General features: G+C 36.3%; 1 protein-coding gene across 1 annotated transcript in view; it reads left to right on the plus strand.

Annotated features, from left to right (window-relative positions):
• The window catches only part of CHM (CHM Rab escort protein), a 189,460-nt gene that overhangs the window by 14,235 nt on the left and 156,115 nt on the right, over positions 1–19,110 (plus strand). Inside the window, 1 exon segment of the mRNA XM_033233292.1 lies at positions 6,630–6,696. Within this exon segment, the coding sequence (XP_033089183.1) occupies positions 6,630–6,696 (67 nt within the window).

Here is a 19,110-nt window from a genome sequence, read left to right on the forward strand (position 1 = left end):
TGTTGACCTAGCATAAACATTCACTTTTCAGAACTTGAAACAAACCTTTGGGTCACTTATTCCAAGCCCTTTATTTTATCTAATAAGGATATCTATAAGGAATCTGAATTCCAGAGGTTAAGTGACTTTCCTGAGGTCACAGCTATCTAGTATGAAACTCTTTTTATTAGCCATTCCTAAAGGCTCACACCATAGTGAAGTTTTAAAAATTAAAGTAAATTTTCCAAGTTAATGTTTTAATGGGTATTATTTTTCAAAAAATTCTAAAATTCCATGGCTATAAATACACATTTTCTTCCATGAGGAAGAATTTCAGAGATTTTAAATTACATTTACTAATATGTTTAGTATTTTGTGGGGAGGTCAGAGTGAATAAAAATAATTGTCAATTTAAAAATGATATTTTTATCTTTATGTTGTGGTAGTTCCCTAGGCTACTTTCATTTCCAATTTTTCCCTTTTTATGGTAGCCACTAAAATGTAGACTTAAGATGTAAATATTTAATATAGAATTTAAGATAGGAATCAACAAAACTATTTAAACCTGGGTTGAAATTTAGTTTCTGCTTAATTTTGTGATGTCATTATTTTGAGTGGCTGCAACGTGAGTTAAGTATGTAGTTTCACCTTTGCATTCATTGCTCAATCAAGTTTCCCTTGCCAGCAATTCTGTTTTTCCTAAAAAAGAATACTCTTTATTAAAGCAGTCACAGTAAATTTTCTAGTTCTATGTAATTTTCTTTCCATTCTGGTCTTCACTGGTTATAAATAACACATGGAATGACTTTCAAGGTAGAAAGCAGGAATCCATTTTGAAATGTTCTATAAAATAAAGAGTGATTTATGGTTTCATGTGATTTGAGCTGAAAGTACTTGGGCTTTACCAGGTCATCAAAGTCCTGTCAGGGGAATCTATTATTTATTGTTCGATATGCTGGGAGTGGTGTAAGTAGTTTATTTTATGTTTATCTTGTTTAAGCATAGTGTTAGGAAAAATCAATCCCAGATACTAATACATTTTAAGAATATATCATGAGGAACTAACCTAAATATTATAGTTGTAAATGATGAGGTTTGACATTAAGAATTTGGATTAAAGGGGGATTTTGAAAAATGAATGAATAATGGTTTTATCCCTGTAAAATATTTTAGGTGAGATTCTTGAGTCCTGATTTTAGCTTAGCTCCTTCATTTGATAATGAAACATCTCTATTTCATCTAGACAGGTTTTTAGAAAATTGCAGAAAGCTGGTACCATACATGTTAGTGTATGATGATATAACATCCATAAGCTTCTAATTTTTTTTCTAGCTGCCACCTTTGTAACGGAACCTCAACTGTGAAAGGCATGATGGAGGAAACCTCGGTTTCCCCCACTACGACTGTTATGAAATGCTAATTTAATACCTAATATTTACCTGTGTTTAATAAAAATGACTTGCCAAAGTTGTTGTCTTGCATCAGAATTATACACGCTTACTTATAATACTGTGGCAGAGAAGTTGTTTGGTACAACCTCTCTAATGAATATAACAGTTATATTTAATAATGTGAAATGTTTAAATGATATTAAATGTTTGATGAACCTCTTTAGTTTACATAAAGAAAAGGTTATTGGACTTTTTAAAAAATGGTTTTAAGTTGCTAGATCTTTGAAGGTAACTTAAGTAGATAGTAAGCAAGTGATAGCTTTTTTCCTTCAAATAGCTAATCTTATTGAAGGGGAAGGAAGAGGAGGGAAGAGAAGCAACATTTATTGAATGTCAGTGACATGCCAAGAGCCACTGTGTATAGTGTTTAATATCGTTTTGTACCTGTTCCTCCCTGCACCCATATGAGATGTATTATTAACCCCATCTTACAGTTGAAAACATTGTACTTGTATATTTGTGCTCACACATTTTACAGAGTGTTTCCAGTGGAATGCTGTATGATTTGACCCTAATCTAGGTTATCTGTATCTAACTCATGTCTGGCTTTTCCTCGTGGGAGAGACTGTATAGTTCAAAATAAGCCCATACATGTTTCATCTAAGTGCCTCACAAATATATTGTGTGAACTTGAGTAGTTGTTCACTTTTTAAAGCGTTGAACAGGTGTTATTTTGAAATTAAGAGTTTAAGTGCTGTGAAAATTGAGCTTAGAAATATTAATCTGAACAAAACAGTCATTGTTCTACTAAATTAGCAATAAGACCAAAAACTTTTAAGTATGCACTTAGAAGTATTAATTTAAACAAAACAAGCAGTCATTTTATTATTTTACCAAATAGCAATAAGACCAAAAAGTTTTAAGTATGTTAACTTTTCCTAAATAATTTTTTTTTTTTTTTTTTTTTTTTGAGATGGAGTTTTTCTCTTGTTGCCCAGGCTGGAGTGCAATGGCATGATCTTGGCTCACTGCAACCTTCGCCTTCCAGGTTCAATTCATTCTCCTGCCTCAGCCTCCTGAGTAGCTGGGATTACAGGCATGCACCACCATGCTTGGCTAATTTTGCATTTTTAGTAGAGACAGGGTTTCTCCATGTTGGTCAGGCTGGTCTCGAACTCCCGATCTCAAGTGATCTGCCCACCTCATCCTCCCGAAGTGCTGGGATTACAGGTGTGAGCCACCGTGTCTAGCCCTAAATAATTTTTAAAAACCATGAAGCATAAAGCTCCAGTTTTATACAAGTTTATCTCCTTGCTTTGACTACATTTTTTATTTTTATGTTTTGAAACCCGGATGTGACCATGATCTGGTTAAAGTTCTTTCAAGACTCCCTATTCCTTAGAGGTTCAAGTTCAGATACTATAATTTGGCTTCAACCTCTTGGAAATTTTTTAAAATTTTGTTTTATGTTGATAAGACTTGACATGAGATCTGTGCTCTTAACACATTTTTAAGTGTAAAATACAGTGTTGTTAACTGTAGTTACAATGTCATAGAGCAGTTCTTTAGAAATTATTCTTCTTTCATAACTGATACTTCATGCTAGTTGATTAACGACTCCCATTTCCCTCTCCCCCAAACCTATGGCAACCACCATTTCACTTTTTTATTCTGTAAATTTGCCTATTTAAATACCTCATATAGGTGGAATCATGCAGCATTTGTCCTTCTGTGACTGGCTTTATGTTTGTTGCAACAATGTTCACAATGGGTAAGATGTGAAAACAACCTGAATGTCCATCGAGAGAAGAATGGATAGAGAACTGTGGTATATCCATATAAGGGAATATTACTTGGTTATAAAAGAAAAGTAATGAAGTACTGATCCATGCTGCAACATGGATGACCCTTGGAAACTTTATGCTAAGTGAAGTAGGCCAGTCCAAACACTTTTTTTAAAGCATCACTTTTTGGTTATCCCGTCCTTTAACTTTGCCAGGAATGCTCCTTTCCGCTTTCCTTTTTCTGTCTTCTGCACTCCTCAGGGTTGTTAGAGACCTTGAAAGACCCAGCTGATTTCTCCTATTCTTTGGAGCTTTCCATGACTCCCTCTACAGAAGGAGTGTTTCTTTCCATTGTGTTTCTATGACAGTTTTAAATAAACTTATTATTTTTTAATCTCTTTAAATTCTTGTTATATAGACTCTGAGCTCTAACAGGCTAGGGATTATCTTGCAGAAAAAATATATGGCAACTTCTCACTACCTAGCACAGTTTGTTCTCACTCTCCCTTCCTGTCCCCTTCCCCCATTTTCTTTTTTTTGTCTTTTCTTCAGCAAATATCTATAAAGAACCTACTACATGCCTCCTGTCTCCTGGAAATTCTGTTTATTGAATGCATGGGAAGAAATGTGAAATCTTGGCCAAGAAGACATTGTTAACTGTATTATTAGTTTGCTATTTTAGTCATTCTAAGCATGAAGATAATAGGCCCTTGCCATTTAACATTAGAACAGCTTATGAATTTCACAAACTTATGGGAATGTTTGGATGGAAGTATTAAGGAAAAACACAAATGATAGTCATTTTGGCTTTATGTAATTTGGACTCAGATCATGTTCAGTATTGAAATCCATTCTTGGCTTTGCTTTAATAGCAGAGATTTGACTTCTGACATTGTTGCTCACAGCCATGGAAATAACCACATGCATAACTGCCTACCCCAAGTAACAGTTATTTTGGGCCAAATGGAGGCGAGTAATTTTATTATCGTTCACCATTGGAGTTGGCATCTGGTCAAAATAGGTGTATGTTTGGGATAGTGTTAGATGGAAATATAATGCTTCTGAAATATCGTTCTGAAGGATAATAAGAGTAGATAGTGTTCATAGGGCAAGTACCCTTGCTAAAAACAGAACTGAATCCTATGTGGTAGATCACGATATTCTCATTGATAGATGAAGAAACAAAGGCTCAGAGAAGTCAAGTGACTTATCTGAGGTTGTGCAGCTAGGTAAGTAGCAAAACCAAGATTCAAGTCTAAGTCCGTCTGTGATTGAGACCATGCCTGTTTCATTTTGTTGCTGTATTGTCCTTAAATCCTCATTTTCAAACTTGCATCCAAGTTGGAGATAGTGAATTAACATGGTAATTTGAATTGGGGATATGGAATTACGGAATTACTTGATATTTGGCAAGTTATTTAACCTTTCTTAACCTGTTTCTTCACATAGATAATACTGCCTGCCTCCTAGGATTATAATGAATAAATAAGATAATGTATGTGAAAATACAGTGTGAAGGATAAAACCCTATACTAATATTTGGTGGCATTGTTATTAATGCTGTCGTTATTACACATAAGAGCATTAATCTTTAAAATACTAATTTGCTTCCTGAGTATTTCTTTGCCATTATCCTTTTAACTAAGCTGCTTATCAGCTTTTAAAGTACCATAATGACTTCATTTCACTAAAAAGGAGAGTTATTTCTTTAAGTGTAACAGAAAGTTCAGATGGTCTTAAGATTTCAATAAGGGTTTTAACTTAAAAACTACATTTAGCTATTGAAAACTTTCTCCTATTTCCCTCTAGTCCAGATGTTCTTATTTTGTTTACTTGAATTACATCTAAAGTTAAGATTGGAACTTTATGATGACTTGTTTTTAGTGATTGATATTTAATGATTATTTTCAGTACATTTGTTAGAACTTTTTTTTTTTTTGAACCAAGCATTATATGCCTACAAAATGTTCAACACTGGAAAACTAGTCCTCTGTGAAGGCAGGCTGGAGCTTGTGTTTAATATGGTTTTTAGCTAGAGATTGACTATATCAGTTGTTTCCATATGCATGTTGTTTTTTATATACAGAAGATGACTCTCCCTTTTCCTGAAATCCTTGATGCTTAGTGTGTAATTTAAACCCTTGCCAAAAGACTGGTGCTGTTTCTTTTCCACTAAGTAAGAACGCGAGAAGATCAGGATGTTTCATCATGGTGAAGGAGTTCATAGTAGCACTATAGAATTGCACTAAACTTTTAAAGCATGCTTTATTTTTATAACTAATATAAAAAATACTAGCTTCTATCGACACGGTAGATCATATGACAAAAAGCTATTGAAGAGTCTGGAACTTACAGGGTATTAACTATTAATAGAAAACTTGATTTTTTAAAAATCATAAAGCATCATTATCTTTGGCAATTTTAAATTTTTTGTTGGTGCTGGTAGAAGTAATATATATATGTCTTTTTATGATAATCAGCTTTATGGTATGATTAAGTTTGATTCCAAAGCCAGTAATGTTTTGTTTTCATACTGCTATATTGGTCAAAAGCAAAATAATGTATCTTATAAGCAGCCAATTTCTAAACTAGCTGACATATTTCTTAAGCTAAAAAATGTGTGCCATTCCTCTTCAGAGGCATTGTGACTTCGGAGTTATATCTGCGTTTAAATTTCAACTCTAGAACTTTTTTTTTGTTTTAATCATTGGGCAGAAAGTTAAGATATTCGTGTCCCAGGTTCTTTTTCTTCTCTAAAATGCCTATGCAAATAGTTACCTCTCAGTGCAGTTGGGAGACTCAGATGAGCTAGTGTGTGAACATGGTTTTTAACTGAATATTATATAGTATTTACAATTCCTCATTGATGGTAATTTACATACAAAAATATTGTAAGTACTTTTAAAAATTATTTTTTCTTGCCAAATTAAGCAGAACTGCTTTTTTAAAAATATCTCTGGCTGGGCGCGGTGGCTCACGCCTATAATCCCAGCACTTTGGGAGGCCGAGGTGGGTGGATCACAAGATCAGGAGATTGAGACTATCCTGGCTAACATGGTGAAACCCCGTCTCTACTAAAAATACAAAAATGAACTGGGTGTGCGGCACGTGCCTGTAATCTCAGCTACTCGGAAGGCTAAGGCAGGAGAATCGCTTGAACCAGGGAGTCGGAGGTTGCAGTGAGCAGAGATCACGCCACTGCACTCCAGCCTGGTGACAGAGTGAGACTCCGTCTGAAAAAAAAAAAAAAAAACAAAAACCAGAATCTCTTCCACATAATAAAATTTTCAGTATGAGTAGTATATGTTTAAGAACATCTTACAGTATAATTAATATAAACTTTATAATTCTGAATACTAGCGAGGATGGGTCTCTTTGGTTAAACTATTCTATATAGCAATGGCGTGAATTGAACATTTTATGTGAAATATATATATTTCTACATTCTAAATGATACAGGTGTGTGTTTTTATAGGTTTGCCTGAATCCATCATTGCAGCTGCATGTTCAAGAAGTGGCCGGAGAGTTTTACATGTTGATTCGTAAGTTTATCAACGATAGCATTTAATACTTCCTAAATATCTCTATACAAGATTAAAATTTACATAAACACATATATGTCTGTACCTATGTACATGTATGTGTGTATCATACATAAACTGGAGTTAGGAAAAAGACTGGAATTGTTTAATTTTAACCGTAGCATACAAGTTTTACTATTCTGTGAAATAGTGATCTTTCCTTTGAGAATAAACCAAATGCATCATTTTATTTTTCTCATGAGTGATTTTGTTTAAAGTAACAAGTAATTCTCCAAGAGGCTTGGAAACTTCATGCCTGCCCCTTTTCTTCCATATGTGTATGGGTATATGCAATCTATATATGCTGTTGTATTTTAGGCTTCATATTCGATGATTATAAAAATCAGCCAATTGATTTTGAGTATTATTTTCTTGAACTTCATCAAAATTTAAACTTAGGAAGTTTTAACTAGGAAAAATATCTACAATTATGTTTTTCCCCTTTTTCTTCAATGTGATGATAAACGGGAGGTTGATGGAAAACTCGGGTTTAAGATAAAGCATAGATTAAATCTCTCCATTTCTATATCCCCCTAAAACAAACCCCTAATCTCCCACCTTTCTATTAAGTGCTTTTGACTATTATATCTTGGCACTTTAATTGTTCATTGAATAGGAATAGAAAGAAGAAACATACTTTTTATTTTCTGTTAGATGTTAACTACAATGTTTTTCAGCTACAATACAAAAAAAATTATATTTATCATAGCTTATAGTGTCTTCCCATATGTTATCTCGTTGTAAATATGTGGGAATATAAAAAGTAGCATGAGTTAATCTTCTTTTAACCTGTTCTGAATCCATTTTGAAAGCATATTAACTCCTCTGTTATAATAGCTAAGATTTGGGAACAACTGGATGGAATTTCTAAATTGGATTCAGTTTTCATGCACATCCTGCCTTTGTAATTCGCTTTTACTATTTCACTATTGTATGTATGACTGCTCGTGTTAATCTCTCAATTCAGTCTTTTTGACATATCATGGATCTGCATGTCAGAAAATCTGCTACCTTGGGCCAGTTGTGGTGGCTCATGCCTGTAACCCAGCACTTTGGGAGGCTGAGGTGGGCGGATCACTTGAGGTCAAGAAGTCAGGAGTTTGAAACCAACCTGGCCAACATTGTGAAACCCCATCTCTACTAAAAATACAGAACTTAACTGGGCGTGGTGGTGCATGCTCGTAATCCCAGCTTCTTGGGAGATTGAGGCAGGAGAATTGATTGAACTTGGTCCGGAGGTGGAGGTTGCAGTGAGCCGAGATTGTGCCACTGCACTCCAACCTGGGCGACAGAGAAAGACTGTCTCAAAAAAAAAAAAAAAAAAAAGGAAAATCTGCTACCTTGAAGCCCAGGTACTGAGACAGTATGCTTTAAAATATTAATTCAGATATATTTTTGATGAATTTATTTAACCTAAAATTAAAAATAAAATACTTGCTTCTCGTTTCTCAAAAGTAGAATGATACTAAAAGTTATTATTTGTTGAGCTTGTACTATATGCTAGTCAACATATTAGTTTCTTTATACATGTTATGTAACTTAATTCTTATCACAGCCAAGTAAGGTAGGTGATGTTATCCAAATTTGACAAATGGGAAATGTGGGACATAGAGACATTAAGTACTTTTTCTAAATTTACCTTGTGTAATTTTAGTTTCAAATTTACTTTGTGTGTAGGTATGTGTGTTGTTTTTTTCTTTTTCTTTTTCTTTCTTTTTTTTTTTGACACAGGATCTCACTCTGTTGCCCAGACTATGTAGTACAGTGGCATGGTAATAGCTCACTGTAACTTCAAACTCCTGGGCTCAAGTTATCCTCCTGCCTCAGCCTCCTGGTAACTACGACTACAGGTGCATGCCATTGCACCCAGCTAACTGAACATTTTTTGTAGAGATGGAATCTCGCTATGCTACCCAGGCTGGTCTTGAGCTCTTGACCTCAAAAGATCTTCCCAAAATGCTGAGATTACAGGCCAGAGCTACCGTACCTGGCCTATTTTGTGTTTTCTTATTCCAGAACATGAGGTCTTCCTAGAATGAAGACTATTTTATAAATCAAATTGAGTTTACTCATATTCCAAAAATAAGGTTTGATTAAAAATATAAGAACCTAGATCTTACTTTGACAAGTAGTGAATCAATTAGAAAAGCTTGATGATATGGTTGTCTTAAGACATTATAGTATAATAAAAATGGCATTTCAAAGTGACAAACCTTTTCTTCTTCTCTTGTATATCCTCAGACTTGATAGCTTTTGAAAGTTTAGATACATCTAGGTATTGATTCTCTCACACCTTAAGCTTAGATTTGGGGGCTTCTTTGGCACCATTATATGAGGGTAATGGTTGTCTGCATACTGTTGATATCTCCTGATCTGAATCTGTTCTGAGCCCCAGTTTCATGTACCCTATCATCTGATATCTTCATCTAGATGTTCACAGGCACCTTAACATGACTAATATTAAGCCATGAATTCATCCTCCCCCATTCTCACCTCAAAATGTACAGAACCCAAAAAACAGCATCCTGCTCCCAGTCTTTTGGAATGATAACATCGTCTACCCAGTTGCTCAACTTAAGACACTTGGAAACTTATGTTGATTTTCTTGCTTTATCCTCCAGATTTATTCAGATGATTTTGATAATAATAGAAAACATTTATTGAGCTCTTCTAGGTACTATGATACATACTTTGAAAATATAATTTCACTTACATCCCCTAACTTTAATAGTTCTCCATATCTCTTTTTCTTTATGTCACTGTCATTTCCCTAGTTCAAACCTTGTCATTTCTCAGCTGGGTAAACTCATAACCTCCTGACTTTATCTCCAGCTCTCTAGTTTATTTATCACACTGCCACCAGTCACATCACTCAGCTGCGTGAAATCCTTCAGTGTTTCTCTGCTGCCTATGTTAGTGATTTTCCAAGTTTAAAAAAAGACTTAATGAGGTAACTGAAACAAAACGATGAAAGCAGAGCTGCTGTGGTTGAAATGAGTGGGTCTGGGTCAGTTTAGATATAACTGGCTTATAGGAGAAAGTCCAAATTTTCTGTATGTCATACAGTGCCCTCTATGATGTGGCCTTGCTTACACCTCCAGCCTCATCTCTTGCCACTTCAATCTTTAGATGTAGACACCAGCAATGCTGAAATTTGCAGTAGCTGAACATATTGTAGTCTTTACTTCATCTTCCTACTTTTTGTCTGGGATTTGCATAAGGTGTCCCCTCAGCCTGGACTGCCTGTCTCTACCCCTCAGCCTGGCTAACTTCTATTTGTCTTTCAATGTTTAGCTGCCATACCACCTCCCCAGGGAAGTCCCACTTCCTCAAACCCCACTGGCTATGTGTCACAACTATGCCCAGGTTTTTATAACACTATATAAGAGTGCCATGACATTTATCATACTCTTAATCATTCACTTCCCTGTCTTCCCCATTACCCTTTAAGCTCTTACATCATAGGTCTTAGTCATCTTTATATCTCCAGCACCTAGCACAGTTGCTGGTTTGCATTAGATATTTGATGGATGGATAAGTACTAATACATACTTGTGTATATGATTTTTTTTTTGTTAATGGTTAGTTTGGTGATGTATAATCTTTATGTCACACACATTTTGGATAAATAGCTGTTGTTAGAGATGTAATCTGTGGCTAAAAATTAAAGTATGCAGTCAGTAACCTTGACTTTTAGTGTCATCAAGTTTTTACACTATCACTCTTCATTCATTTTTATTGAGAATCTTTGTGCAAGGAATTGTGCTAGATGTTAAGAATGCACAGATAAATAATACACTGACTCACAATCTAGTAAAGGAAGTAAAGAAGTAGATAGATACACGTGCTATGCTATTTGATGGAGGTATATATAAGGTGCTATATGGGGACAACTAACTCAGTGAGAGGGCTCCCCATAGGAGTAGGTACCTTATCTAAGGTTCTAAGGACAGGTAGAATTTCATCGGATGAGATGTACTAGTCGGGGTTGGAGCTTGGAATAACATTTTGGACAGATGGAGCAACATGTACAAAGACTTGAGAGATGAAAGAGAATGACAAGTTTGGGAAACTACACGTAGTTGAGTATGACAGACACAGAGAATATACAATTAAGTACAGGGTGGGGTGGACAGTTGAGGGTACAAAGGTAGGGCTCAGGTCAAAGAATTACTTTATCTTATAGACATTAAAGAGCTATTTAATGCTCTTAAGCAGGGGAATTAAGTGATCAGATGTGTGTTTTAGCACTACACAGTAGAGAGTTGGTTGGAGAAGGGTAGGCAGACCTGCTAGGTGGCTGTTTGCAATGATCTAGTTTAGGGATGATGACCTGAATAAGCTATTGGCAATCAGAATGAATAAAAGGTAGAAGGATTTGAGGTTATAGCAAGAATTTTTGGTGGTGGATCAGATAAAGTAGAGGAGGGAATGGAAGGAATTACAGATGACACCCAAGATTCTGGTTTGAGCCATTTGGTGGATGGTAGTGCCAATTTCATTTACTTATGTGAGGAATTCAAGAGAATGTTCAGACTTAGGGATAGAGCTGGGGAAGGGAAGATAATGTGTTCAGAATTGAAGATGTTGAGTTTGAGGTACTACTGACATACCTTGGTGAAGAGATCCATTCACCTAGGGATGTGTATGTGTTTGTGTATGTGGGTATATGTATAAGGAGCCTGAGTGGAAGATCTACAGCTGGAGATAAGAGATTTGGGCATTTTTTGTGAATAAATGGCCATTAAAACCAAAGAAGTGAATAGAATCATCCTGAAAATGCATATAGTGAAACACATAACAGGCAAGTATAGAAATCTGGGCAAGAGCAACTTTTAAGGCATGGGTCAAAGGAAAAAAGCCATCAAAGGAGATTGAAAGGAAACAATCAGAGGTTGAGAAGAAAAGCAGGAGGGTGTAGATTTTCATATATGGCAACTTTACTCCTTGAAAACCTTAGTATATCTCTACCCATAGAGGAGAAAGTCTTAAGGAAAGGAACATTTATGTAAAGTTTTCCTGCTCTGGGCCAGGATTAAATATTTTCTCATTTAATACTCATTTTAGCATTTAAAACTCTTCATCAAGTTCAGTCTACTTCCCCAGCCCTATCTGTCATGTCTGCTTTACATGTAAAATTATACCATATATCTGTGTTTTGTGGACATGCCTTTCTTTGCTTTTCTAAAAATAATTTTTTTAATTGTCATTTAAACATGTAAAGTTTACCATCATAACCATTTTTAAGCATAGAATTGAGTAGCGTTAAGTATGTTCACATTGTTGTGCAACAGATCTCCAGAGCTCTTTTGATCTTGCAAAACTGAAACTCTGTACCCATTCAACAATAATTCCCTATTTTCTACTGCTCTTCCAGCCACTAGCAACCACTGCTCCACTTTCTGTCTATGATTTTGACTACTCTGGATGCCTCATTCATACAAGTGTACTTATGCAGCACTGTATTTGTCTTTTTTGTGACTGGCATATTTCACTTAGCACAGTGTCCTCAAGGCTTATCCATTTTGTTGCATACTGCAGGATTTCCTTCCTTTCTAGGCCTCGATAATATCCCACTGTGTGTATATGCCACATTTTGTTTATCTCTTCATCTGTTGATAGATATTTGAGCTGCTTCCACTTCTTGGCTATTGTGAATAATGCTGCTATGAACATGGCTGTGCAAATGTTTTTTTCAAGATCCTGATTTCTATTTTTTTGGATAAATTAAAGTGGGATTGCTGGACCATATAGTAGTTCCACTCTTCATTTTTTAGGAAGTGCCATGCTGTTTTGCATAGTGGCTATACTGTTTCACATTCCCACCAACTTCCTATGCTTTGGCTTTATTGGGAAATTGTATGTGAGCTTTTAAGCCAGAATGCCTGTGTTCAGATCTTGGTTTCTCCACTTACTAGGTGTGTAACCTTTGGCAAGTTATTTAATCTTTCTGTACCTTAGTTTCTTTATAAAAATCACATAATATTGGTACCAATGTTAGCAAAATAAAAAAGGGCATAATATTTAATATATAAGGTTGTTGTTGGGATTAAATCAACTAATCTATGTAATGGATTTATAACAATGCTTCATAGTAAGCCCTCAGTAATGTTAGCATCTACTGCTCTTAACAATGCTGCTTCTGCCACTACAGGTGAATAGCCCTTATCTGAAATGCTTGGGACCAGAAGTGTTTCGGATTTCAGATACACACACACACACACAACACACACACACACATATACACACACACACGTATCTGGGATTCAGATATACATACACATACATCAGAGATATATAGATCAGATACATATATCAGAGCTATATATCGATATATTATATATATCAAATATACACATCTGTTATATATCTGATATATAAGATATATATAAGATGTAGATATCAGATGTATATATCCATCATATATATCAGATATATCAGATATACATGATATATATGATACATGGTAAATACATATAAATATATATGATATATATCTCTCTCTGATATGTATCAGAGAGATATATAAGAGCATCTAATGCTCTTAACAGTGCTGCTTCTGCTGCTACAGGTGAGTAGCCCTTATCTGAAATGCTTGGGACCAGAAGTGTTTCAGATTTCAGGTACATGAAATATGTATATCTCTATGTGTGTGTGTATATATATATAGTATATATATATCAATTGTGTATATATATATCAATTTCAGGTGCATGATATATAGATATCTCTGATATATATCATATAAATTTTTGTAATATTTGCAATATATAGTAATATTTGTAATATATATGTAATATATGTATTCATAATATATTTGTAATATTTGCAATATATATAGTATATTATATATATATACAATATATATGCAATATATATAGTAATATTTGCTATATATACATATTTTTGTAATATTTGTGGTATACTTACTAGCTGAGTGTCTCTAATCTGAAAATCTGAAATGCTCCAAGGAGCATTTCTTTTGAGCATCATGTTGGCACTCAAAAAGTTTTAGATTTTGAAGCATTTCAGATTTCAGGTTTTCTGATTTGAGATGCCCAACAGGTACTAATACTACTGCTACTATTAGATAAGAATAGTGGGAAGCCAGATTAAAGGAGTGACTAATTATGCCTGTGAGATTTGTGGAAAGCGTCACAGACGTGACATTTTAGCTGAGTCTTGAAAGATGATGTGGGGTTTAATGAGGAATTGGAGCATTTCAGAAAGAGGGAACATACTGAAAAAGCATGGGATGCTAGGTGAATGGTGAGAATTTTAGTAGGACTGGAAGGTAAGGTAAGTGAATTGGGTTCATGAGAGTTGAAATTAGAAGAATTAAACTGGAATCATTCTGAGGACCTTGTATGCTGAGGTAGGAAGTACTGACTTTTGTCTTTAATAATTATCTTAATCTCATTCTGTCTTTCCTTCAAACCCATATTTCATGCTTCAGCATATCCTGTCAACTCTACTTCCAAAAACAACCTAAATCTGTTTTCTCTGTCTCCACTCTTCCTCTTAGTTCATCCCACCATCATTCCCATTGGACTACTCTGATAAGCTCCTTATTGATCTTTCTGTTGCTACTATTGCCCCAATTTTTGGCCCTTTCCTCATTTCTAACTGCAGCATTTATGATTCTCTTTCTTGCTTACTATACTGTGCTATTGCTGTAACTATGCACTCATTTTTTATTTTTATTTTTTAGACTAGTCAAGTGAAGCAATGGGAGTTGAAAAGGAGAAGGAACAAATAAATCTGTAACTGATTATGATCAATTAGTTGTAAATACCACCACACTTGGACCAGCCTCAGGACATTTTTTCATTGTTAATATTATTTATTCCTCTTCTCTGTTTCTTTCTCCTTGATCTTTCTTGCCAGATATTTGTTTGTTTTATTAGTCTTTTCAAATAACCAGCTTTAACTTTATTGACTCCTTCAGTGTTATCTTCAATATGTACTTTTATCTTTATTTCCTTTCTTTGGCTTGGAATCCGTCTTGTGCTTTTTCTAACTTTTTGAATTAAATTCTTAGCTCTTTATTTTTAAGCCTTTTTTGCTTAATGAAATCATTTATGACTATATGGTTTTCTTCAAGGACCACATTAGCTCTCTCCCATGAATTCTATGTATTTTCTAATAGCTATTATGATTTCTTCTTTGCCCTGTTGGTTATTTAGAGGTTATCTTTTTAAATTTCCAAATGTATTTTAAAATGTCAACATCTTTATTGACTTTTAAATTCCAACACCCATGACAGAACATGCAAATGACACAAAATAAAGTAAAAAAGTTCCAGTGTGCCTCCTTTTCCTGCCTGCATCCCACCCACTCTGTCCCCTGTCCCACCTCCCAGAAGCAGCTACTGTTACCTTCTATATGTTCTCCAGAGAAGTAAGTTACAGAAAAATATGTATTTATAATGTGTATGTTAGATTTGGTGTAGAAAAACTGTAAGATACTGAGCAGTTAACACCAAGGATCTCTCATGTTGCCTTTTTATAACCGTATCTACCTCCCTCCTCTGCCACTCCCCTGCCTTCAGTTCCTAACCCCAGTGACCACTAATCTGTTTTTCATTTCTGTTATTTTGTCATTTCATGTATGGAACTGGACAGTTTGTAAACTTTTGGCATTGGCCTTTTTCACTCAGCCTAATTCCCTGGAGATCTATCCAGGTTGTTGCATATATCAGTAGTTCGTTTATTTTTATTGCTGAGTGGTATTTCATATTACGTATGTATCACAGTTTGTATAAGCATTCCTCTGTTGAAGCGTACTTGGAGTGATTCTGTTTTTTGGCTATTACAGATAAAATTGCTATGTGAACATTTATACAATTGTTTTGGTGTGTGTGAGCATAAGTTTTTATTTCTCTGGGATAAATTTCCAGGAGTACAATTGCTGGATCATGTAGTAATTATATATAGTTAGCTTTTTAAGAAATTGCTATTTTCCAGAGTTCCTATACTATTTCCCATTAACAGTGTATGAGTGATCCAGTTCCTCTGCATCTTTGCCACAATTTGGTGTTGTCACCTTTTTTTGTATTTTTGGTAATTCTCATAGGTGTGTAGTGATATCTCCTTCTTTTAATTCACATTTTCTTAATGGCTAATGATCTTGAACATTTTTCATGTGCTTATTTGCCATCTGTATATCTTTTATGATAAAATGTCTTCTGTATTTTGACTATTTTCTAATTGGATTGTTTGTTTTACTGTTGGGTTTTGAGTTCTTTATGCCTTCTAACCAAATACATTTTTAACTTTAGTTTTTCTTTTGATAATTGGTTTCCAATTTAATTACACTATTATCAGAGAATGAGCTCTGCATGATATCAGTTATTTGGTATTTTTTAGAATTGCTTCATGGTTTGGAAGTATATGACTCCATGTGGCTTATTGTGTTTAATTGTTGGATATGCAGCTCTATATGTTAGATCAAAAAAAATTTTTTTTTTTTTTTGAGATGGAGTCACGCTCTGTTGCCCAGGCTGGAGTGCAGTGGCGCAATCTTGGCTCACTGCAAGCTCCGCCTCCTGGGTTCACGCCATTCTCCTGCCTCATCCTCTCGAGTAGCTGGGACTACAGGCGCCTGCCACCACACCCGGCTAATTTTTTATTTTATTTTTGATAGAGACTGGCAGGGTATCACCGTGTTAGCCAGGATGGTCTTGATCTCCTGACCTCGTGATCCGCCCGCTTCGGCCTCCTAAAGTGCTGGGATTACAGGCTTGAGCCACCACACCAGTCTCTAGATCAAATTTGTTAATGTTATTGTTTGAAATTTATGTTATCTATTAATATTAATAGATAATAATAATTCTAATTAATAGAATTGAGAAGTATATTAAAATCTCCTATACTGATTGTGGAATTCTTATTTTTCCTTTCAATTCCAATTTTTGTTTTATATATTCTGAGTATAGATAGGGGCATACAGGTTTAGAATTGTGATATCCTTGTGTAATTACTCTATTTGCCTAGATTTTTTCTTTTTTCTAGCTTTTCGTAGCTTTTTTCTTGAAAGACTATTTTGTGTGATGTTAATGTAATGACATTAGATTTCCTTGTTGTATTAGTTTGTTCTCACACTGCTGATAAAGATATGCCTGGGACTGGGAAGAAAAGAGGTTTCATTGGACTTACAGTTCCACATGGTTGGGGAGGCCTCAGAATCATGACGGGAGGCAAAAGGTGCTGCTTATATGATGACAGCAAGAGAAAATGAGGAAGATGCAAAAGTGGAAACCCCTGATAAAACCATCAGATCTCGTGAGACTTCTTCACTACCATGAGAACAGTATGGGCTTAACCATCCCCATAGTTCAAATTATCTCCCACTGGGTCCCTCCCACAACATATAGGAATTATAGGAGTACAATTCAAGATGAGATTTGGGTGGGGACACAGAGCCAAAGCATATCATTTCCGCCCTTGGCCCCTCCAAATCTCATGTCCTCCCACTTCAAAAGCAGTCATGCCTTCCCAACAGTCTCCCAACGTCTTAACTCATTTCAGCATTAATCCAAAAGTCCATAGTCCAAAGTCTCATCGAGACAAAGCAAGTCCCTTCTATCTATGAGCCTGTAAAATCAAAAGCAAGCTAGTTACTTCCTAGATACAATAGGGGTACAGGTATTGGATAAATAAAGCCATTCCAAATCGGAGAAATGTGCCATAGCAAAATGTCTATAGGGCGTATGCAAGTCCGAAATCTAGTGGGGTAGTCAAATTTTAAAGCTCCAAAATGATTTCCTTTGACTCCAGGTCTCATATCCAGGTCACACTGATGCAAGAGGTGGGTCCCATGGTCTTGGGCAGCTCCGTCCCTGTGACTCTGCAAGGTATAGCCTCCCTCCTGGCTGCTTTTACGAGCTGGCGTTGAGTGTCTGCAGCTTTTCCAGGTTAACCTGCAAGCTATCAGTGGATCTCCCATTCTAGGGTCTGGAGGACAGTGGCCCTCTTCTCACAGCTCCACTAGGCAGTACCCCAGTACGGACTCTGTGTGGGGGCTCTGACCTCACATTTCCCCTCTGCACTGCCCTAGCAGAGGTTCTCCATGAGGACCCCGCCCCTGCAGAAAACTTCTGCCTGTTTATCCCGGCATTTCCATACATCTTCTGAAATCTAGGCAGAGGTTCCCAAACCCCAATTTTTGACTTCTGTGCACTGGCAGGCTCAGCAACACGTGGAAGCTGCCAAGGCTTTGGGCTTGCACCCTCTGAAGCCACGGCCTGAGCTTTACATTGGCCCCTTTCAGCCGAGGCTGGAGCTGCTGGGACTCGGGGCACCAAGGCCCTAGGCTGCATATAGCAGGGAGGATCCCTAGCTTGGCCCAAGAAACCATTTTCTCCTAGGCCTGCAGGCCTTTAATGGGTGGGGCTGCTGTGAGGACTTCCGACATGCCCTGGAGACATTTTCCCCATTGAATTGGGGATTAACATTTGGCTCCTAGTTACTTAGGCAAATTTCTGCAGCTGGCTTGAGTTTCTTAGAGAGATATATATATTTTTTTCTATCACATCGTCAGGCTGCAAATTTTCCAAGCTTTTATGCCCTGTTTCCCTTGTAAAACTGAATGCCTTTAACGGCATCTGAGTCACCTCTTTATTTTTATTTTCATTTTTTGAGACAAAGTCTCACTGTCTTCTAGGCTAGAGCACAGTGGCACGATCTCGGCTTACTGCAAACTCCGCCTCCCGGGTTCAAGCAATTCTCGTGCCTCAGCCTCCTGAGTAGATAGGATTATAGGCGCCCGCCACCACACCTGGCTAATGTTTGTATTTTTAGTAGAGACAGGGTTTCACCATGTTGGCCAGGCTGGTCTCAAACTCCTGACCTGAGGTGATTCACCCGCCTTGGCCCCCCAGAGTGCTGGGATTACAGGCGTGAGCCACCGTTCCCGGCCCCAAGTCATCTCTTGAATGCTTTGCTGCTTAGACATTTCTTCTGCCAGATACCCTAAATCATGTTTCTCAAGTTCAAAGTTCCACAGATCTCTAGGGCATGGGCAAAATACCACCAGTCTCTTTGCTAAAACATAAAAAGAGTCAGACCTTTGTTTCATTTCCCAGCAAGTTCCTCATCTCCATCTGAGACCACCTCAGCCTGGACCTTATTGTCCATATCACTATCACGCTTTTGATCAAAGTCATTCAACAAGCCTCTAAGAAGCTCCAAACTTTCCCACATTTTCCTGTCTTCTTCTGAGCCCTCCAAACTGTTCCAACCTCTGCCTGTTACCCTGTTCCAAAGTCACTTCCACATTTTTGAGTGTCTTTCAGCAACGCCCCACTCTGCTGGTACTAATTTACTGTATTGGTCTGTTTTCACACTGCTTATAAAGTCATACCCGAGACTGAGA

This window comes from Trachypithecus francoisi, unplaced genomic scaffold, assembly GCF_009764315.1.
Source record: "Trachypithecus francoisi isolate TF-2019V2 unplaced genomic scaffold, Tfra_2.0 Contig01451, whole genome shotgun sequence".
Taxonomy (NCBI): domain Eukaryota; kingdom Metazoa; phylum Chordata; class Mammalia; order Primates; family Cercopithecidae; genus Trachypithecus; species Trachypithecus francoisi.